The 24104-nt window shown below is 41.6% G+C and overlaps 1 protein-coding gene across 2 annotated transcripts in view; it reads right to left on the bottom strand.

Moving 5' to 3' along the window:
* Positions 1–8100: 8100 nt before the first annotated feature.
* LDLRAD3 (low density lipoprotein receptor class A domain containing 3) overlaps positions 8101–24104 on the bottom strand; it is a 105593-nt gene continuing 89589 nt past the window's right edge. For both annotated transcript variants that reach the window (XM_058829490.1, XM_058829491.1), the window contains exons 5-6: positions 14502–14847; positions 8101–12902 (exon numbers count right to left, since the gene is read on the bottom strand). In XM_058829490.1, coding sequence (XP_058685473.1) covers positions 12638–12902; positions 14502–14847 — 611 coding nt within the window. In that variant the 3' untranslated portion in view covers positions 8101–12637. The remainder of the gene's footprint in view (positions 12903–14501; positions 14848–24104) is intronic.

Here is a 24104-nt window from a genome sequence, read left to right as displayed (position 1 = left end):
CAAATGACTTCCAACTTCCCTAAGTGTTCAACGCCTAGGTAACTTCTTCCAATGCCATGGTAGGGGCCAACAAAGCAGGCTGTAATGAACTAGGACAGGGGATACAGGCATAAAGGGAAGATAACTCCATTGCTTCAGCACCAGAAGACTTTGGGAAGAGCAGAAATAAAGTCAGTTTAGGGTTTTTCCTCAACCTGCAGTCTTCAGACAGATGTCACTACTTATTTTTACTTTGAACTTGAAATAAGTAAATTACTTGGTTTTGTCATTCTCTCTCCTCACAGCAGCTTATAAAGTCATTGTGTTTGCAAAGCAGTCAGCAATTCCCAGGGAGAAAGCACCAATGAAAGGCCAGCGAGCAGCCTCAGCCAGCGCTGTCATGAAGCACAAGGAGTCCACACACAGGCCAGAGGCAGTAGAAAGAGGAGAGTGATGAAGCAACCAGCCCAAGGGCCATCTTCCCCAGCCCCTTCCCCAACTGAGGGATGCTCAGCTTGTCACGATACAGTTTAATATTCAGAAGGTCACAGTTTCAACTTTTGCCTCAGGCCTTCCAGACTCCTTGGCACAGGATTTCAAATTACATTAGGTTGGGAGAGAGGCAAACAAAAAAGTTGGTTTTCTCCCAGGCATTGCTTAAAATAGAAAGCAAACAAATGTCATTCCTGACATGCACAGCCCTGGAGACAGCAGTGAGATGCACAGACACAGACAGATGCCTGCGACTGGCCTCGGTGCTTGATCAAGACTACAGTTCTTTAACTATCATCCCAACATTTTCTGCATAGAAAATGTTTATTCCTGTCAGATTATGGAAGATAATTAAACAGCTTTCCATTCACATGCTGGACCATTTGGTGAACTACAAGAATACTGTGGTTTGCTCTCAGTTTTCCACCACTTTCTTTTCCACAGTCTCCTGTGCAATTTGTTCTGTCTGGCTGTTTCAAAGCACATCTTTATGATGTCCTTTTAGTCTATTCAAATCACCATCTGTTTGTTTCATTAGCAGTCTCATTTGGGGGGTGGGGTGTGTTGAGGAGGTCATTCAACATTTAAAAATTAAAAGCTTGGAACTAATATTCTTCAACTAGAAAATGATAAAGTGCTTCTTTCTGGCATTGTCCAGAAGCTTGTCGAAAAGCAGCACAGTGCCAATTTCTTGATTCTTTCCCCTTTTCTTTTATCTTAACTGAGAATCACTGCTTTACTTGCAGACTAAAGACTAAATGCTTCACACAGTTCAAGGAGAGGTTGCTAAATAATCAGGCTAATACTCCACAGGTCTACTTATTTATCTGAGCACATAGCTCTCAGAAAAGAAATGTGATGTTACTGGACACAATCCCAGTCCCCCCAGAACCACCAGCTCCTTCTACCCTGCTTTCAGTGGGGTCAAATCCAGCTGAGAGTGCTCTAGGCCTGCAGTTCATGGGCCAGCACCATGTTTGATTGACGAGAGAGCTGCCACACAGCTTATCTAGAGAAATGCACAACGCCGAAACATAAGCAGGCATAAAGAGGGAAGCGTTTGTCACCCACAGCGCCAGTGTCACAGGAGAGACAAAGGATCATTTTTCATGTCTCTACCAGGGAGTGCAAGCTTGTTGGGACATGATGGCAACTCATTGATCTTGGAAAAAAATCTGAGTAATTTCTTGCTGAACCAGAGGGGGTGCAACAAATTCAGCTTCATGTCTTCATGCCCGCCTTGTTCTGTAGCACAGGATGAAAAACAAGCCCTGCCGGAGAAGGAAAAGGAGACTACTGCATTGCATTTGATTATATTGCCTTGTGTTTGATTTTTGGGTAATGCAGGCAGGCTGCAAGGGGAAAAGGAAGATCAGGCAGACTAGAAACATGAAGGGTCACACAGTGATTTGTTTATTCACTGAGTCATTAACTCAGCAGTAACCATCTGAGATGTTTTATTGGTTTAGAACCCAGCTTTGAAAGGTTCTTCCTTAAGTTGTGACTCCTAGACTCACCAGACTACAGCCAAAGCTATTAATTTCCCACTGGAAAAACCAAGACATTTGAAAAACACAAACACATCATAACTAATGCACTGCTCATCTGTCTGAATGCAGAGTACTGCTTACAGAGAAGTACACTACCCCTTGCATGGGATGAAAATATGGCTGCATTTAGGATGAGTGGTGCCTCAGATGCCAGGCATGTCTCAAGCTACCAAGCCTTCACCAGAGTGCTGCTAGGGAGAGGCTTTCCCAACCTGCCACTTCAGAAGAGGGATGCTTAGTTGCTTCTTCCCACTGGCTGCCTAAGACAGGCGAGCAGAGACCCAAGCAGTTGGTCAAGCCACAACAGTGCAGCCAGACCTCCATGCTGGCAAGCTCTGAGACAAAATTATCAGGAATAGTTTCAGCAATAGTGCGGCTAGCTGGACCAGAGCAGTGAGTGTCCCCTGTACTCAGCACTGTGTGTGAGGACACACCTCAGGTCCTGTGTCCAGTTCTGGGCCCCTCACTACGGGAAAGACACTGAGGTGTTGGAGCGTGTCCAGAGAAGGGCAATGGAGAAGGCTCTGGAGCTCAAGTCCCGTGAGGAGCAGCTGAGAGGGCTGGGGATGTTCAGCCTGGGGAAAAGGAGGTCAAGGCAGACCTCATCAATCTACAACTTCCTGGAAGGAAGTTGTAGCCAGGTGGGGCTTGGTTTCTTGGGGAGGTTTAGACTGGATATTAGGGGAATGTTGGGCTGTGAAAATATCCTGTAAAAGCTCAGAAGTTACTTTAATTACATTTCATCAGCAGGGCATTGTAAAGCAGTAATGTAAGCTGAAGAGAAAGCAAGGGCAGAAGGCAGCCTTCAGACCAAGCATGCACAGGAGCACCAGACCTTCACCGAAGGGACATGTAATACCAAGCTGACAGAAGAGATCTAACCACAGGCAAATAAAATCCAAAATTCTTCAGGGCATCTTAACAAACTCTCAGACTAAACAGAGATAAGGGCACACAGATCCTCTGGCATTTTCCTAACAGTTGATAGTAGTGAGGGGAAGCCTCCCCACAGCCTCAGGGATGCTTCATAAATGACTTGACAGTGTGAAGTCAGACACTTGCCAAAGACTACAGCACAAACCTGTTTCCAGATGACAGTTCATGTTCTTATACCCCCTTCCCCTTCATTTCCTCCCCTTTGCCTTCAAACCTCTCACAGTCCATTTGGCAAAAATGATCTGTGCTGCTTCTGTTTAAGGAGATACTTGGATCCCATAATGTGGTTTAAGGGCTTTCAGACAGACTTAGTCCTGGGGCTGCCACAGAGGTTCAGCTATTGTCCTCAGACACTGTGAGAGGGCTGAAGTCCAAGCATATCTAACAGTCCAAGATCTCTCCTCACATGGATCCTGAAACCATTGGCTTCAGGTGATTGCAGAACACCAGATCAGACTGCATCCACTGAAATAAGTGCCTCTTTCTTCAAAGAAATGGGAAACCCTCGGGAGTGCCTGTGCAGGCATGCCCTGTGCACTAAAAGGTAATGAACAGCCCTGGAGCTGCTGTGTGCACCATGCAGCAGGATTAACTTCTGCTTACAATGGGGTGGTAAGGCTCATTACCCAGCAGCTGAAGGGAGGCCCACAACACAGTGGTATTGCCTTCAGCTCTCACCTGACCTGGGATTTCACCATGCACTGGCATATACACACACCTCCAGGGAAAAAACCAAGAGCAGGGGCTGCCCTGTTGGGGTTACCTGACAGCAATGCTATCAGCACTCCAACTCCCTGTCTGCCTTTTCCTTTCCAACCAGAGCCTCATCCTCCTAGGGTTTTGCATTTGGTCCTCTGTCTTGGTGTCACACCACACCTTCCCCTTACAACCCAGAGCAGCTCAAAGCCCATCCCGCTGAGCACAGCAAGTGCTTCCCTACCTGCACCTGGCCTGTGCTGGGAACAGCTCCTCTGCTTACTTCATCAGATTAACACAAAACATGCTATCAGCACATTGGCAGGCTCTTAATATCTTTGCTGGCAGGCTTTAATGGCCTCAGGTCTTCTAAGGCATTTCATTCATCTGGTGACTGTCAGGCTGCAGGAGCACCAGGGTGCTCTCCCCCCACATCCCCTTCCTCAAAGCAGAGATAAGAGCGCAGCTATTTTAAAAGCAGGAGGTGAGATGAAAGCACTCACTTCTGTTAGGATGCTGCTGCCATTCCATAATTAACTTCACCTAAATTTTCAAAGGAAGGAAAAAAAAACATCCAAAAATCATTTTGAATCACTCTCTCGCCCACATGAGCAATCTCATTCTTGATGTCAATATCAAGAAAAGAAAGTGGGGACTTCTTTTATTTTTTTTTTAATTATATTACCCTTCAAAGCACTATCTTGAGCTAATTTTTCAAATGCCAGCATGAAAGGCAGCCAGGTCACACTCTTCTCTCTGTAGTTCCTTGTATCTCTTTGGGCTACCCATAAACTCAGGGTCAAAATGACATTTCTCCCTCCCACCTTCCCCCCCTCCTTTCCCCAGTTCCATAAAGCAGAAAATGTTGGTGCCAGCCACCTGACAAAGTGTTCCTTCAGGGCCTGTAGTACCTGTGGCCTCCCCTCCACACACTGTAATTCCAGTGTGCATCTTTAAACCAGCATTATTTACAGCAGCCCATTTCCAGTACGCTCCCCCAGCTCCCTTCTGGAGTCCACATATTCGTTAAGCTACAACCTTCCTTTGTGGAAACCTACAGAAATACCTGCTCTAGGTTAAGACCCAGCCTGGAATCTTATTCTAGAGCAAAATCTTCCTCTGTGTGAAGAGCTATACAGAGTAACTGTTTCAAAGAGTCTGAAGGGCTAACAAATACCTAGAAGATAGAAGAAAATAAGCAATTATGAATATGCACATTTGTTCATTTTTTTTTGATCACTGCAAGAATTCTTTGCAAGAAGAATTTAAAACAATTACCTGCATGTCCAGACTTACCTCTTCTTTTTTTCCCCCTCCTTAAATCTGCAAAGGATCTTCTGTTAAATGGAATGGGTAAGACTCTATCCAGTGGTCAGGAAGCTGGATCTTGGAAGATGCAGGTTCTGTTATTCCTGAAACTCATTTTGGTGTCTCTCCCTATCTCAGGTGTCCCTACTTAAAACACTGCAAATCGTCCTTCCATCCCTGCAGTGGATAAAAATGGAGAGAGTGGTTAGCTGCTTGAGAAACATGATGTAAACAAAGCAGCCAAACAATTTCCACGTAGCTTTCTGAAGGAAGCCGATAATTGGTCTAGAATGATTTTCACATATTTCAGGTATCAGATACTAGACAGACTAACTCACACTATCAAACCTGAAACAACCATTGGTTTTTCCTGTGAGTGCTGCACTTGCAGCTCCTCTCAGGGTCACAGTGAAGGAACTTCTAACCCTGACCGGCAGCCAGCTCCTAGATTGGCCCTGCTGATGAAGATCTGCCCCAGCTCTCAGATTCACAGGATTGCTGCTTTTTTTTTTTTTCCCCTGCAGAAGCCCAGGTATAATTTTATTTTATGTAATTCATGTCTTAACCAGCATACCTAACATGACACCTTGCAAGTGGATATGTAAGCCAGCTCCTTTATTTCTGAAGCAAAGCACTCTCCAGATTCACTTCAGGTAATTCATTGGTTCTGCTAAGTCCTCTGCTCTGCACAGATTGCCAAGGGAGAACAATAAATACAGCAACAGATGTACGGAGAATTTTTGCTCTTGACTATGCATCATATCTGAGTAAACAGAAATTAGCAAAAGAGCAGCCAAGTATCAACCATACTTCCTTAGTCTGCAAATTCACTTATTGTGCAGCACTTAAATATTTCTTATTCAGGTACAAGAGCTAGAACACATAAGAAATCTCCAAAGCAGTTATATATATGCATATACATTAAACAGCCAACCTCACTGTCCTCCCCTTACCCCACACCTCTGCAAGATATCTCTGCTTTAGATGCAGCACTGGGTGGGGAGCATTTGGAGCATTTTCTGAAATAACTCTGTCACAAACAAATGAGAAGAAAAATCTACTCTGTCAAACACATCGTACTTCATCACTGTGCCACAACAGGACTCCCATCTGTCAAGGAAATAGCAGGTGTTCTAAATAAATGTAAGAGACTCAGATTCATTTCGTCAAATTGATGCTGCCAGGGTGCTCCTGGAGAAGAGAGAGGTTTGGGTGAAGCTGAGCTCTTACTGCTGTTGCTCCCACACAGGTGAAGGTTATTGTACATTTGTGCTGAAAAATGACAGTGGTTTAAATTTGAAGGAGTTACAGGCTGTGGTCTCAAATAGTGAGATATGAAAGGTTTTACCTCAGGGTAACTGATAGGAAATAACCTTAGGTAAGAAGAGACTTGGATAAAAATGAAAAGCCACCTGTACAGTGCCTGTTGGGAAGCATATAGGAAGTGATGGTCCCAAATAAATTCCCAGTGAGTGGGGGTCTTCTGCACAGTATCCAGCATCAATGCAACTGCACCTACTGAAACACTTCGTCCTCAGAAATGCTAAGGATCAAATCAGCCCCAAAACTGCTCTACCTCTTCTCCTCCACTGGTCCCCACAATAAGGCTGTAAGGAATATTGGGATTTTGGGGAGCAGAGAATCATGCTTCAATTTATCTACTCACAGTATGTTTGGCAGATAAACAGAAAAGTTAATTCCCTAGAGAGATCCATCCAGTACTTTTCCAAAGTGCTTTATGCAATATGCATACCCTCAACTTTGCTTTGAAAAGCAAAGAAGAGCTGTGAATTTCCACACGAAGATGTCTTTGCTTCAATTAATAACAACACATCATTTTGGACTACAGCTCCCCAAACAGTGAAAAGCTGCTTAGTTCTCTCTCCAACAGATAACTGAGGCTGACTGATTAACAGACTGTTTGCAAACCAGCAAGAAAAGATGTTGCACTTAGAATTCACTGCTGCCTATTTAATTTTTAAGGTGTAAAAATTAGGATCTTTAAACAAATCAAAGCAGAGAGAATAAAAAAAGCTTAATTAGGGAGCTTAGCTGGAGAGTATGGTATTTATTATCAGCATTTCTCAAGCACAGCTCTTGCTGTGATGTGACTGAATGAGCCAGCCCTGAGACCCCAGCATTCCCTCTCCTGCAGAGAGCCCTTTGTGGCAGCCTCAACAGCTCCATCTCCCTTGTGCTGCTGGCGTGAATTCTGGATCCACAGCTATTTGGGGGCAGTTTGCCAGCACCAAACAAAGATTTCTATCTGAGAATCTGAGTCAGGGCATGTGGTTTAATTAATGAGGATAACAATAAAACTGGCATGCCTTTGTGAAGGTAGCAAGTGGAGAAGAATCATGGAAGTGGGATATGTCAACTTCTGTATACTTATAGAGATTCAACTATTTAGACATAACATTTGAATTAGTTCTCCTTAGTCTGGGAAAATAACTTTATAACATTGGGGTACTTCTTACAGTAATCCTTTGAGTGACAGGACTTTGACAAGAAGTGGGTCTGGATGGTTCCCCTGAGAGTGGTGGTGCCTGCATGAGGCATCTGTTGGGGGCAGAGTCCTGACTCAGGACAGCAGCCACACACGCTGCCTCACAGAGCATCTGCACTTGGATCCGGCTCACGCATCCGGCACGTGGATCACAGACCTGGGGACAACCAGGGACATTGTGCTGGGAGCAGGAGTGGTGGGGAAGTGGCAGGCAGAAAGGGGGAGGTAGAAGCTAATGCTGACAGCCCTTTAGCTCTGTTGGTAAATCCATATACAGCAGCCAGCACAGAGCACCAAGCTCTGCTGTGGCCCCTACAGCTTTGCAACAAAGCAGACAAAACTGGTTCAGACGCCTCGTCTTTGATAGCACAAACAGGACAGCAAAATGAGAAATTGTGCTATTAAGCAATTTTCATTTGTATAAATATGGAGACACACAGATCAGTAGATTTTTATACACACAGGTACATGTGAGTTTCCAATGACTTTGTTTAAAAAATATATTTAAAACCCACAAAGAGTTAACAAAACTTAACATGGAATGCAAAAGAAGTTGTAAGAAGCCTCATGCAGGAGGCCATAAAACTGGAACAACTGTGACTTTATGAGACAAGGGACATGCTTACTTGTGAACAGTATTAAAACACCAATTTTATTCAGTAATACAGAATACATTTTTGAAGATTTCCAGTTAACAAAAGTTTAAGACAAGGCTGGCTTTCAACATACAACCTCCCTTAAAGCATTTAAGTAACTTCTCCATTTTAAGTTGACAAAACCCCTCAAATAAGAAAAAAAAAAAAAGACAAATGAAGGCCACAGTCCTGTACTGGGATACATTCAGGCAGAATCCAGCACAGTATTGAAATTCTTCCTACAGTCCATATTTTAGTCCATGGGTGTAATATAACCTTGAGTTAATAAAAAAATATTGCAGATCCAGTAAGAACTGCAAGAAAAGCCCTTGTCTTACCATTTTAGTTCCAGGCATTATATGCAAAGTAGCTTCCAATAAGCAACAGTTAAAAACAGTACTTCTCATTTGATCACCACATTAAAAAAACAGTATTAATTTTTTTTTCTTCATTTATACTATTTTAAATATTCATTAAAAACCAGAATCAGTGTCCCTCCATCCTTTTCATCATTAATAGTTTTCCTTATCTACTAAAACCATTTGTCTTTGCTAAGACGTCTAAAAGTAAAGAGCACAAGATTAACAAGCTGCAGCATTAATTAAAGTGAGAGTCATCTCTTTCCTCCACTTAGTTTCTAAATCTATCACAAGGGCCCTATTAGCTGTATCAAAGTGAAGTGGTGTAAATAAAACTTATTTGGCTTAAAAGCAGAGGAAGAAGGAATGCAGAGTTATTTAAAACTTGCAATGCAGTCAGTGTTTTTGTATATGTCACTGCAGACAAGAGCCAAGAAAATTATTCACAGGCTTTTTTAAAAAGCATTACTGTCAGTTTTCCATTTCCAGTACCACAGAGGTAAATGGTAATTTGCCTTACAAGGAACTTCAGATTACTATCAAGCAGAATCACTAATGGCTTCATTTTAAATACACAGCACTCTGATTTCAGCCTTGAAGCTCCTGAATTTTGTTTATTTTTAAATGACCTTCTTTCCAACATGCCTTCATTTACCTCAAGTAGTCAATTCTTCAAATTCTTTTGTTCAAATATATTAATAGCTGCACTGAGAACTACTCAATACAGTGGTTATCATTCAGTACAGATGTGGAAACAGAATTTGGCTCTTGAAGAAAACTTGAATTGGATTTTACTTTTGTAAGAGTGAGTCTTTGAAATAATATCCATTTGTTTTAATATTAAGTAGAAAGGAAAGCTCTTGGATGACTAACATCAAACTAAAAGGTTAAGAACAATTGCAAATAATAGGATGATCAATTCCAATTTTAGCTGCTACTGAGAAGAAACCCTATCACGTGGTATTGGATGAACATTTAACTTCAGCCATATGAACTGCAGGATTTTCAATGAAATATTTCATTTCATCAGCACATTTCCAAGATTCCACTGAATAATGCAGCGTAATGCTGTATTAACACACTAGAAGTGACACATCATAAACAATTTCTGTGTGATACTACAGCAATTTCCAAAGAAACCAGCCTGGCAAACCTGTTCTACAAACCAGAAAATTGGAGTAAGATGAGTCACTCCAAGTTTTATCACACCTTTTTGGAACAAGACACTGAACTGCTGCAGTCCACAAAGTTCAGTGGTCCTCACAAGTAACAATGAAGAGGAAGACAAGACTTGTTGCTCTTTTTGGATCTTTAGAAAATCATATGTAACAACACCCAGAAATGCAGGTAACAGCTTTTCCAATCAACATTCAAACAGAAAGGCACCATCTCCTTTTAAGTTGTGTTCTCAAAAACTAGAAGATTCCTATACAAAGATAAATACACCCTTAGCTAGAAGGGAAAACATCACACCATCAAGAATTTTTCCTTTTTTCTTTTTTTTTTGTAAAGTCCAAATGGATTATCTTAATGCAAAAGTTACATTAATATATACATCCTGAAAGAGTATCCTTTTAATATATATATATATATATATATATATGTACACATATGACAGTGACTGACACAGAAGACAGAAGAAACTGGCTATATTCACTCTTTTTCTACCTCTTAGCAATGCAAGGCAATGTTTCTCAGATGCCACAGGCACACAGTATTTGGGCTGCACACCCTCTGGTGTCATGGAATACACATGGTGAAATGCAATCCCCTGTGGAAGGCTTGTTTGATGAATACTGGGCACAAAGATTTAGTTTCATTAACACAGCTTTAGGTGACTTTAAAACTAAAAAGATACCTAATTACAATGAAACTACTGCAAACTCTTCACTGGTATGTTTTCAAGACCAATATAAAGTTTCTAAAACTGCAACAGAAAACCATTAAGGTTAATTCTGATACAGCATAACACAGCTCTCTTACAGAGGCCAAACAGAACTTCAATGGAAGGCAAGAGGGGCAGCAGGGTCCAGTGATCACAGGAGATGTCCCTGCACCCACCTGTACTATTAACTCATTCACGTACCTGAGTCTGATCCACCTGTAAAATAAGGAATAGATGTCTGCTCCGTGCAATGACAGCAGTGCCTATGACCTTGGTCAGTCAGTAATAAAGCTAAATCCTGCTTTGTGCAGGACAGCATAATAACATTGCTCAAGTTTTTAGCAAGGATGAAATCTGACCCACTCTTGTACTTTGCAAGGACCTAAGGAGCATCTTCACCAACGCACTTCACCACAGGCTGCCTAAGCCTGTAATGAAAGCTGCCCTTAATCTGCTTCCAAAGTCAGCCCAGCTCATCAGCATTAGAATCCTCCAGGACTTCCCACCATGTCCTCAGTCCTGGAATGACCTGTGCTTGTAAATTTATCCGGTCCCTGCCTCTTGCATATCGTGGCAACAGACTCCAGAGCTGGAAATGCAAAAAGAAAAAAAACAAAAAACAAAAATACCCTAACCGCCTCCCAAGAATTTCAGGTGCGTTTATGAGAACTGAGACTGAACTTGAGTTGTTCCCTTACCTACACTCCAAATTCTTGGGTTCTGAGCATATAATCTTTGGGCAAAAGAATCTACCTTACAAAGATGGGGAGGAAAAAAGCAGAAGGTGTGGGCAGTCAGCTTCCTTCACTTCCTTTAAACAGCAAGGTCCGTTTAGTAACACTGTTCTTTTACATAGAAAGAGTGGGAAATGTGAGATAGACAAATATTAATAAATTTTCAAGGCAAATTTGCCTCCAGACAAGAGGAAGACACTGCTGAGCACAAGAACGGCACTGCAGTGGCATTTAAATTCACAGCCTCTTCCCTCTTGCCACTCCGAATACCTTTACTTCGGAGGTGCTCTCACATGGTGATTCAACAAGGTGCACTGAAACCCATTTGACAGGAGACCATTACAAGACTTAGAACAGAACAGACCTAAATAATTCTGGTTTTCTGCAGAAGTTAGAATTTCAACCAAATGAATGTGAGTAATGCAAACTCTGTGAAAATCAATGAGTTTATCAAAAACAAAACTGTGACAGTTTATAGAGTTCTTGTGGTGTAGCAGAACTAAACCCAAGTGATAACTATGTACATATCTACACACAGGATTACACATGTGTATCCATGCATGTACACATACATGCTGTAGATGGGATGCCAAGCCCAACACCTTTCACTGCATGACCTGTGCTCAGGTATTTTACAAATATAACAAACTACTCATTGACATTAAAGCTCTCTGTGCTGGGTATTTGCCTCACACCAGTTTTGGTGTTGAAGATTTTGCTGGAACAATTTGGGGGTTTGTTTTGTTATTTAGTTGTGGGGTTTTTTTAAGAGGGAACACATGGAGTAATGTTATGCCACACAGGAAAAGAAACTGTTGTTGCTCTGTTGTTCTGAGAAGCTTCAGTGCCTCTGTACTCAGCCTCGACTTTGACAGACAAGCCAACCTTTGTGGTGCTTCTGAGACAACCATGCAAATTTGGCCTAGATACTGGCATCTGGGAACAAAAAACCTTGCTTGGTTAGAGTTGTTGCATCCTCACAAACTTTAATCTCCTTCACAGGCCATGCAGAGATGGGTCAAGTGGGAGATCTTCTGCAGTTCGGGCTCTGCCAGGTGGCTGGCATTGGACACCAAACTTCCAAGCAGAATGACTGCCTCTCATGTGCTTCAGTGACCACCAGCTGGCACCAGGCAGTAAGAAGAAACAGCTCCCACGTCGACAGGATGGAAGGCAGTCTGAAAACAAGAGTCCTTCTGGCAGAGCTCTCGTGTGCAACTTCTGTAACTATTATACACGCACATATATACATTCATATACAGTAAGCAGTCCAATAAATACATCACATCAGGTCTTTTGACAAAGCACTGATGTTTCTCTTACTTGTCTGAACCAGAACTTGCTCACAGAAATACTGTGGAGAGCTGATGTGACTCTAGGTTTAGCTCTCCTTGCTCTGCCTTTGATGAGCCAAAAATGTTGACTTCATATATTAACTCAGTGTGAATTCAAAGCAAAGTCATCATTCAGGCACATGTGCCCCTGAAACCTATTAGCCACAGCAGAATAACCCACACAGACACAGTAAATGCCTTCTGGCTGTGCCAACTGGAGCAGTTACACTTCTCTTTCAGCAATGTGGCTGACCAGAGGATCACTCTGATCTACTGTCCTCTCCAGAAGAGTTCTGTTCAGCCCATCCATGCTGCCACGCACATCTCTCGTCCAGCTGTCAGACGTGCCCACAGGACTTTCTGCCACAGGGGTGTCTGTGCTGGCCAAGCTTCCTGACCGAGAGCGGTAAGGAGGAAGGTCTGGCTGATTAGGGGATTCAGATTCGGAACAGTAAGGTGGTGGAGGAAGGTCAAACCAAGGTGGTCTGCTGTAAAACACACAACAGAGTAAGAAGTTACTGAAAACAGTGGGACAGAAGATAGTACATAGTATTACAATGATGAAAAAAACAAATGGTATTTCTTAGCTTTTCAAGTATGACACATATCAAGAGATCTAAGACCTGCTCACATTATTCAGGTAATTTCAAAATATCCACACCACCACTGGGAAGCAAGGTTTCTGGCCAAGGGGCAACACAGTAATTACAACATGTTTAACAATCTACACACTGGGTTAGATGGCTATGGACTTCCAACAAAGCTGGCTCAAAGACAGCTGTGCAAGAGGTAGAAAGCTTTTCTGTTTAACATTTACACCAGAGAAAACACTAAAAGAAGTAACATTAAGTGGTGGATTCACACCTATAGATGATGATTGAACAGAAGAAAGCTCCAAGAGAACCTCCACTAAGTGACAGAAGTTAATGGCTTACAGTCTACAAATAAGTAACAAACTGAATTCTCCACACTGACAAATCACTTTGGCTGTCATGAGATCACATGCAGAGAAACTGTTAAGTAGGCACAGGCAAGACGAGAACTGCATTCAGAGAAACTGTTCTGTGGTTCTGATAGCAAGCAAGTAAAGGGACTGAAGTGTTGAGCAGATTGATAACAGGCCCTGGGAGCAATTAGCTCCCAAACTGCTGATGGTTTTATCAGCTCAGGTGAGAAGTGATTACAATCTGGACACCTGCTCATTTAGTTGTTCTTAATTATGAAAAGTTATCATTATTATGAAAGGCAACATTAAGACAAGGGACCTGCAGTAGGTGATAGGAATTTACTATTATTCTTAAATCCCACAATTTGTACTAAAAATACCAACAGGGTGATAGTGAACAATCTGAATTGCTGAAGTTTGTACCATAACCTTTTTATATAGAGGGGATGTCTGCTTACAAGTTTTGTTTGGAAACACTTTACAGACAGAGGTGAAAATGAAGGTTAATTATCTACAAATAAAACCAGTGTCATAATTACATAACTACAAAAGCATCATAAACAAGCCACACCCATACCAAATTTCAAAGCACTTTCAGCTATTTAAATTAAGAGTTCTTTCCATTCCAGAGTTCTGTTCTTTTCTTCTCTTGGTAAAAGGTAAAGCAGTGCAGAGCAGAAGAATGACACAATTTCTTTATACAAGAAATGAAGAACTCTCTCACCTTTATATACTTATCATAAATGAAGAGGGCTGTATTTTTTCAGTGCTATGACCTACAACTTAGCTGGGTTTTTGGTGAAACTCCAAATTCAATTTTCACATTTTGATTCCAGACTGGCACAGTCTATCACTGCTTGACAAGTGATACATTCTCCTGCCATTCTCAAAATCTTACTACCAACATGTGCTAGGAGAACATGACTTGAGTTTGTACCAGTAAAGGGACCTGAGGACCATGAATTTTTCATATATGGAAGGAGCTCAGATTTACTGAAAATTGACCCTGTGCAGGTGACAGAAGTGCAGCACTGGGGTCCTGTCAAAAGCAGCAGTAAGTGGGGAGCAGCAGCACAGATGAGCAGAGCTGCAACCAGCAGAGGGATGCTTTGCTGAGCGCAGAATCAGCTCCTGTACATACCTTTGGTCAAGCACAGCCTCTGAATAGGAGGGCGGGGAGTCCAGGTCCACTGGCCTGTGGTAGGGCTGGCTGGCCATGTACTGGATGCCGTTGTTGACGTTGTAGGTGACGCTGCAGTGGTGCGGGTGGTCGAGGACCACCAGGCGGGACAGCAGCACGGGGTGCTGCAGGCGATGCACCGGCAGTGTCATCAGATTGTTGCGCTTGCGCTGGTGGTGCAGCACCAAGGCCAGAAAGGCCACCACGAGGACGAAAATGACAGAGCTGCCAATGATGGCATAGGTGATACTCGGGTAGTAAAGCAGCTGATTTTCGGAGGTCACGTAATCTTGGCCGCTCCCTGCCTCTGCAAGACAAAAGGAAAAGGAATCCTGAGATTGGTTTCAATACAAAACTGCTTTTGGCCTATGCTGTGTTTTCTGCTAACATGCTGTGTGACAAAAGAAAGTTTTTCTTTTTCCTTCAGACTGTGAAAAATGAGCTTATTAAAAGCACATGCATGTAAATTGGAGATTGGCAGAGTATCCCTCAGTCCATCCTCACCCGCAGTAGTGCCAGCACACAAACTACTAGGGAGAGACAAGCTGAGGAAGAATACACACTGTAGTAGGAAGCATGAGCATTATCATGGGAGTATCTCTCCCACCCCTACCTAACAGTCATAGCTTTTGTTTCCAGAGGTGAGACACCCAGTTCCAAGCCATAACCACAATACTTTGGCTGCACCTTGCAAAGCTCACGAGAATCAGAGATGTAGAAGGTGCAACACCTACTCTTTTTTTTCCTTTTTTTTTTTTTTTTTTTAACTTTATATTTCCCTGACACCATTTAAGCCTCATGTTCACAAGGTCATGCAGCCATTGAGCAACATATTTTTGGGCAGGAATTTCTCTTTCTGTGCAGCCTATAATTCCTTATAGCCTCAAACAGGCTATTCTGACATTCATCTACCTCAAGAAAAATATGAAGCTGAGTAAAAACCAAACCAAACCAAACCAAACAAACAGAGCCCCAAATCCACACAATTACAAGAGCATGATCCATCCAAATTCTAGATTTCCTACTGCAGAGGACTGGCACAGTAAGTCTTAGCATATGATTTTCCTTTATTTTCCTTAACAAGCAAAACCACTTTTCAGTCATTCAGAATTGCAACAGAGCCACTAACATATTTTTCTAACAACGGATAATGAAATGACTGTGCCCAGCATAATGGAAGACGTTTACTCAAGCACCCATTGTTTTCATCAAGATGCTTTAGGTATCTCTCTCAATTTTTGATTTTGGTAGTTCACTTCCATGGTTAAACACCAAACCACAATTTCCAGCATCACTATAAATAGCTTCTGCATTTGGTAAGATAATACAACATAAAATGGCTAATCCTTTAAACATCTCCATTTTAAAACATAGATACTTTCATAAGAAGAGATGAGATGGGGAAAAAAAGACTGTATCAGAACAAAGAAAACAAGATTTCTTCACTGTGAGGATGGTGTGGCACTGGAACAGGTTGCTCAGAGAAGCTGTGGGTGCCCCATCCCTGGAAGTGTTCAAGGCCAGGCTGGATGGGGCCCTGAGCAACCTGGTCTAGTGGAAAGTGTCCCTACTCACAGAAGGGGGTTGGAACAAGATGGTTTTTATGGTTCATTCCAACCCAAACTATTCTGTGATTATTGGTCCTGCTACCAGCTATGAAAACTACCACTGAGATAGAGCTGTTCCACTGATGATGCCACTACAGTCACAGACCAGAGCTTAGCAGGCCAGCTGCAAGCCAGACTTTTCCTGATACTTAGTTTAATGCCTTAGGGTAATACCTCAGGGAGGATCTTTGCTAACTTCATTTCCCTGTGCAACTGTGCTAAAGAAAGCAAAAATCACTGTTTCCACTCAACATTTGGTCTCTGGCTCACTCAGCAAAGTGAACCAAGTCTGCATGAGGAATATAAATGAAAGCAGAAGGAAGGAAAGGAATTGACATGCATTAGTAATTTTAATTACAGCTCATCACATATTACTCTGGCTCCTTTAATACACTCCCTAAATTCAACAGCTGAGAAATGAATTCATATCACATATCACAGACAAGGGCCAGCACAGGGAATATAATGACAAGCAGATACTTTTTATGCAAACTTCAAAAAGTTTATTTGCAAGGACTGACCCGTGGATGAATACTACTATCTGCAGCAAGTGCAAGGAAGGGAAATCTTTTATGACACCCCAGTAAAATACCCCAAGACTCTCATTCAACTTGGCTCACTGGTTACAGTGCATTGGCATAAGGCTGAAAACAGGATGCCTTTGTAGACCTGATGAGACTGATTAGTTACCATGGGGTCATTCTGCAGCAGCACAGTCTCTTCTCTGTATAATCTCCATCTTACTAAAAGGGAAGATAAATGAGAAGTGATTATCCATCAACTTTTTTCCCCCAACTTTTAAAGTTATCCACCTGTTCAGGATATCATCTCCTAAGTCCTACAAGAACCGGTTCTATAAATCCAAACAAGCCAATTAGGCTGCTGAAGAAAAACTGCTTTGTCCAGAGTCAGATGGGATCTGATGACCAGCTTTAGAACAGTGTGAAACAAAACATCTCTTATCTGGTTTTACAATCCTTTTCATACAACAACCATAGACATATTTTGCAGAGATTTGGGATATCTTTGCAGTTAACAGGCTGTTTTAGAGATTTGGGATTACTGTGGCTAATGAAACATCATTTATTTACTAGTAACTCTATTCCTTTTCAGGTGTTTAGATCTGTTTCTTGTATTCCCATTCAGTTCACCGTCTGTCTGAGCAATCTAAGAGCATGCCGAGACGTGTGTAGAGGAACCAGAAGAAGAGCCATTAGGGTACTGTTTTGAACAGTGCTGTCTGGTGCAAACTTTGAACCAGCCAACACAGCAATGCTGCATTTGGGATTGGAATTAGCATCTCCATCAGTTCAGCTAATTGTAGCCCATGTGCCTCTAACATGAAGCAGCACAAAGGAGTACAGATATATCCTGTGAAAAGGAAAGAATCTGGTTCATTTGTCAAGTGCTCTTTCTTGCAGCCCAAGTAGTGTTGAGGATTTGCATAGGGACACCCTCCCCATACACAGAATCCAGCTCCCTAAACATGCACAGCCTTTATACCTGTCCAGGAACAGACTGTACCTGAGATGGAGTTCTAACTAGGAAGCTTCAGCTATCATTGAAACTAAGCCTTCTTTCACCACAATAACAACATTATTCTTGCCTTATTGGTGGGTTTTCCAGGCCAAGAAGACAAAAACTTACAGTGTCTTAGCAAACCATGCTCACAAGTGAAGTCCAGTGGCATTTCACTTCGGCTGTCATATAATTTATTTCACAAAAGACCAACCTGTACCTAGTATCTCTTTTCTAGCAAGAAAAAAAATCCAAAGTAAATCCAAAACCTGCAAAAGATGAAAGTGACATTACCTGAGCCTATCAACGCTGCTTAGCTTACAGTCCTAGAGAGGTCAACTGACCTTAGTGGTCCTCCAAAGTAACATGTTGGCAAGAAAATTTCTCTATGGCATAGCTCAAACTAAACTAGCAGGACTATGAGGCAGTTTTGCATACAGGAGACTTCTACATCAAGTTTTTGCTTTGTCTTTCTATATACCTAATCATGTTGAAATAAGTAACTTTTTAAAGCTCCTTGATAACATTCTGTTTTTTTTGTAGAGCCTGGTGAATATTCAGAGGTTTGGAAGGGAATGAGGGGTACTGAGCTGAGACTGCCTGATGAAGCTCTATTCATTTTGCACTTGATGTAACAAGGAGAAAGTGAGATATAGAGAACACCTGAAAACTCTCAGTTGGACATGCACGACTACTTAAGGAAACAAAATCCGTGACTCTTTAGCTCTGCTCTAATAACTTTCAGCAAATGTTTACACATCACAGAAGTAATTGAACTGAATTTCTTGTTAATTCAGTTATCCTCTCCCAGGAGAAGCAGGCATTATCCAGGTAGGTTTAAAAAGTTCTGTCTGCTCTCCTACTAAGTGCAAATTCATGAAAAAGAGTGAGTGGGCAAGCAAATTTAATTTAAATTCATGGAGTATTTATTATTTTGTGCTTTTCTTCCCCTTAAGAAGATCCGTTTTCCATCATGCCACATATAAACAGTTTATCAATGCCACTTACGCCTATTAAACCCTAGTGTCTGGGAAATGCTGAATTCACAGATTAGAGATTTTTGGAGTGTAAAAAGCCTTGTGAATAATTTAGGAAAATACTGATAAAGGAAACATAGCGGGTTGTGCTCAGAGGTCTATTTTATTGACTGTGAACAAATTTGCTGTCTCAAAGTTTAAAAAAAGATCTGAGAGTAATTGCATTAAGTCTGCCAGACACAGGGATGAGAGGCTATTATTTTATCTTTCACAATCCTCTGCTCAAGCCTGGCTTTTCACAGTTCATTGGAGAAAAAGCTTTTGAAATACATAATCTGAGCAGACATCTGTAGCCTTAATGAGCACGAGTCACGGTCCATCTCCAACAAAGATGCTACTGTAACAACACATTTAAATTCCAACTGGTTAAAGTGCAGAGCTGCAGCTTGGAAGGTTAAAGACGACAGAAACCAAATGCAGACAGGCAGAGCCTCTGCACATTATTTACTTTCTGTGTTTGGAGTTCTTAGGGCATCCAGCTAAGTCTCCCAAAACTCTTATTAAATTTTTCATCCTTGATGATTTTATATGCCACTAAAACAAATCTTACGTAGATTTTGTGCACTGAACTAACTCTCAGAATATTCTTTATTCTAGCAATGTTTTTCTAACTGAGTTATCTTCTTTCCCTATTGCCCTTTTCAGTGTTACAAACAATCTCTCTCAGACAACACAGCACCTTGACCTCATGAAGTCTCCTGCTAGGTTACCATTGTTTCCCTCCTGAACAGCTTCACAGTTCCCATAGACACCAGAGACAAGGACTTGTTTTCAGCTGCATTCAAAGCATGTTTTTGCCCTGCTATGGCTTTTTCTGTTTCAGGCACAGAAGAGAGATTCACTAATGGAGGTGTTACACATACTAAACAGTCCTTATCTATGGGAATTGGCCAGAGGAATAAAATATGATTACATCTTTGCTTAACAGGTACTTGGTAAATGGGTAAGACTTCTGGGAAGGCACCAGGATGAAGTTTCTTCCAGGTATGCCTGTAACAGTGATGGCTTCACAAAGATAGACAATAAGCATCTGCACAGATGTCCTGGCTTCAGATGGCACCAAGGTTACCTTGTGTTTAACTCTCTGCTAATCACAAGTGTCCCTAATGCCCACAGACCAGAACCACAGCAAACAGAATAGCCCTTGATCTAAGAAACTGGAGCAAAGGGTGAATCTATTCCCAACCCTTGATGTTGCCCATCAGGTAATTTTCTCCACCTCTGCCTGGCTCCTTGCCTGGCTATCTCCATCTGTAAACTAGATAGCAATGTTCTCACCTTCTCAGGACATTCTCCAAAGCTCTCACTTTCTCAGGACATTCTCCAAAGCTCTTTCATACTGACAAGAACTACATTTTCCTGCAAAGCCTAAGTGTTTCAAATACCAATCAGGAGTCTTAAATACCACTGCATGCTCTGTCTTTACTTATTCTTTCAGATGACTGGAAAGACAGTCATGACCTTGCCTGCATAAACGCAGTAGGACCTCCTGATATGAAGAGCTTGTTAGCCGTACATGCATATATATATATATATCTCACTATATATATAAATATATATATATTTACATCACTATTGGTATCAGTGTAACAACTTGAGCTCTAAGCAATGAAACAGAGTTTCTCTGTATAATGCACTTTAGATGCCCTGAGCAAAACAGTGGTTATTATTCCCAAGAATGTAAATCAAAGTGTAACACTTGGAGCTATACATAGTTACACAAGTAGCCAGCAAGACACAGATAAACCTAAGGATAGTAGCAGTCAGCAGAATTAGAAGCAGTGCCAGCACATCTCATTCAACGCACCAGAATGAGTGCATTACCAGTGCCTTCCTCCCCAGACTTAAATCCTCATCCTGACCATGTGCTACAAGAGCTATGCTTTTAAGTCTTTGCAGCTGCTCTAAAAGAGCAGCTGAGTCAGCCTGAAGATCAAGAGCCTCACCTCTCACATGCCATCCTTTTATATCTTCTGCAGGGTAAGATAATTACTCTGCACTTCACACACAAAGAAAAGAAAAGCAGCAAACTGAGCAAATAAGTAGAGAACTAAGAAATACTTAGCAGTAGTCATAGCAACCAAAGTTCTAAAATTAACTTGGCAGCAATGTAAAAACCTGCAAAGCCAAAACCTGCCATAAAGCACAGAAACAAAAGGTCCAGACTTGGCAGCTGGATGGAGCCCAAGGAGGAAATTAAAGTGTTACTCAAATGTAATTCAGGATTACTCCAGCATTGATCTATGCAGCAGCTCCTGGACTTGTGATAGGATAGTGGTGTACTTTGATGAAATCATAGCCAGTACAAAAACCACGCCTAAAAGCAGGGGTAGAATATAAAAAGGAATAACTTTGTCCTGTTAGTCTCCTCTTTCTCCTTTGTAAATGGAGGGTCACCATCAAGAAGGCTACGCCAAAATTAGTTACTGTGGAGTTCTTTTAACATTTTATGACACCAAGATGCCACTCAGGAAGAGTCTGGGGCACTGAAAGATTTAGGGACTTGTGCTACTATTGGCCCCTCCCAAGCACTAAATTGAACCTGCTCTACAGAATGAAAATCTCTAACTGCACCCACCAGAAGGCTCTTTGGTAGACCAAGCTTATAAAATAAATTAAGAATCTGCTTCAAAGAAAGAAAAACAGTATTCTCTTCATAGCATAAGCATGCTCTGGTGCTCTTGCCAAGACACAGGACAACTACACACCTCCTAGGCTCTAGTGCCAGCTCAAGGAAGGTACCTCAATTGGAGGTAATAACCACTGATCCTAAAACATAGCCTATTCTTTCCTCCAATCTCCCAAGAGATATTCCAGTCTCACCTTGCTCCAGTCACACTGTTCCCCAACTGCACAGAAAGTCCAGGTTTGGGGTCTTTGGTTGCTGTGTAATCTCTTGCATACCATTAACGAGTAGTATAGGATAGTCTTAAAAGTTAAAACAATATAATGTTTTAATGGAGAAATTAACAGAACTGTGAAAATCAACCAGCAAAACCCAAGTGTACTCAGTCTCCAATATTTAAGGAGTAATGGACATCCACCAAAATACAAGAAGCTCCACTTCATCATGAGAAAGAATTCCTTTACCCTAACAGTGGCAGAGCACTGGAACAGCCTGTCCAAGAAATCATGGTATCTGCCTCTCTGGAGTCATTCAGGAAGTCCCTCCCCCTAGTGATTCTTTGATTCTGTAATATCAGCTTCATCTTCACTTCTTTAACTACAACATACTATTTTCTACCAAATAACCTTGGCAACACTGGCAAATTTATGTGCAAGTGAACTGTCCTGTCTTCTGCAAAGGTTAATTGGAGCTCTGAGCCAGGTAAGAGCCTGGACACTGTATCAGCTCCCTGCCAGTGCAAAGGCATGCCCTACCTTGATCAATATTGAAAGGTCTTCAGTACTGTTCTAAGTCAGAAGTATGAAGGAAAACAGGTTTGGCAAAGGCCATGGGTGACTTTGCCTTTCCTATTCCCTAACTACTTAGAATCCAAGTTCCCATGACATACTCCACTAATATTCCTTGGAATCATGTGAATATCTAGGAGGCAGAAAAGCCCAATAAACAAAAACAAACAGTAAACTAAAATGAAAAGTTGTGGCTGAAATACTTATGTTTTTATAATCTATCAACTCTGAAACTAAATTACACCCATTACAAAACTTACCGATTTATCTTGAGTGATCTACATGCCTGAAAAAAAATGTGTGTTATTTCAACAGAACGTCTGGAGAAAGCTGAATGTGGGATGCTGTGCAGGACAGCTGAATTGCATTTTTATAGTGCTTATTCTGGAGGTTGGCAAGAAGAGACACAGTGCTCAGCTAGAATGTGCACATTAACTTTTTCCTGGGTGCTGATTAGTGCTATGAACAGCTGGAGCATAAGAAGGATAATAAGGTTTGAAGAAATACTGTGCAGGATTTATGGAGCCTGCAGTCAGGTATACATGGCAAGAAGTACTGCTTAAAAGTGATTTAAATCTATTGTAGAGTAAGTTTATAATCAGTTTATAAATTTAGTCTAATCATTCAAGAACTGTATTTTAATGACTCTGATTTTTGAAAGTGTTAGTACAACATCCATGTCCTGTTTTACATATTAATATTGTCAATCCTATTTTTTTACTAGAATTGTGAAGAAGTGGTGTTGCCAGATACACAGTATGCATAGCTCCACTTGTTCAAGATGAGCAGGTTTTAAAAAGAGTTTAGCACAGAGTAAAAAAAGAAACAAATCGAGAGACAGACAATATCTTCCAGGTCACCTAATCCCCTTCCTAGGGTCACCTTTCACATCACCCATTCATTCATACCTGCTCAATGCCCCTTCAGTGACTGCCACAGAAGAAACCAGCAGCAAATCCACTCCAGCAAGAGCCTGCTGCTACCCTCTAGCTCTAGGAATCAAAGGGAGACAGGAGAGGAAAGCAAGACTACAACAGCTGAGTGATGTGGGTAGACACTCAGTCCAAACCAAGATGAGGCTCAGTGCTTGGTTCCAACAGACAATGCACCTGTGTGAGGTTACATTATGAGATGTTTTGCCCCTTAAAAGTTATCCTGACTTTGCACTGCAATTGTTTGACATACAAACTAATGCTTCCTTTCAGTCAAGCTTTGTAGACTCAAGAAACTCTTGTCAAACAGTGGCCTCAGTAGCTTCACTGTGTTCAGGTTCCACCTTCAAGAAGGTCTTAACAAACACTGTACCTGGCTGCAAATCAAATTCTAAATATTTCCTCAAATATTATATGTACATACATACAACAGAAAAAAAGAAGAGCAAAATAGAACAGCAGAGAAGTCAGCAATTAGATGTGAAAGTAGCTATTGCACAGCCCTTTTTGGCCTTCCTGATCACAAGACCCAGACTCTCAAATACCAGAGAAAGAGAAAGGAAGAAAGAACAGAGAAGCAAATGAGGCAAAGAGAAGAAAAAGAAAAAAGCTGCATTTGAAAGCTAGTGTACACAAACGGGACACTAAAAAGCATCTGGAAGGCATTAACACCAGGAAGAAGATAAACATGTGCTTTTCATCCTTTGATAAAAATCTCACTCAATCAGAAAAGATGACACTGAAAATAGGGAGTGGGAGGGAAACATTCAAAGGCTGTGGCTGCCAGTGACTAGAAAATTGAAAGCTTTTCAGGAGGGTCCAAAAGGCTCTGAACCTGAAACTGTTCAGTAATTACCTGAATGACAGAGAATGCTTATTCAGCTTGCTGTTAGGCAAAATCAACGCTGCTAGATGAGATCAAAATTAAAAATTATTTAAAAATAGCACAAATGGTCAGGATCACATGTAGTCAGGTGTCAGCAGGGAACAGCATGTTCACCAGCAGTGAAAAACAAAACCCCAACAGAATCCAGCTCTAGCAAGGTGTGTGCTCAA

This window comes from Poecile atricapillus, chromosome 1, assembly GCF_030490865.1.
Source record: "Poecile atricapillus isolate bPoeAtr1 chromosome 1, bPoeAtr1.hap1, whole genome shotgun sequence".
Taxonomy (NCBI): Eukaryota; Metazoa; Chordata; class Aves; order Passeriformes; family Paridae; genus Poecile; species Poecile atricapillus.
This window is presented reverse-complemented; position numbering and strand designations above follow the sequence as displayed.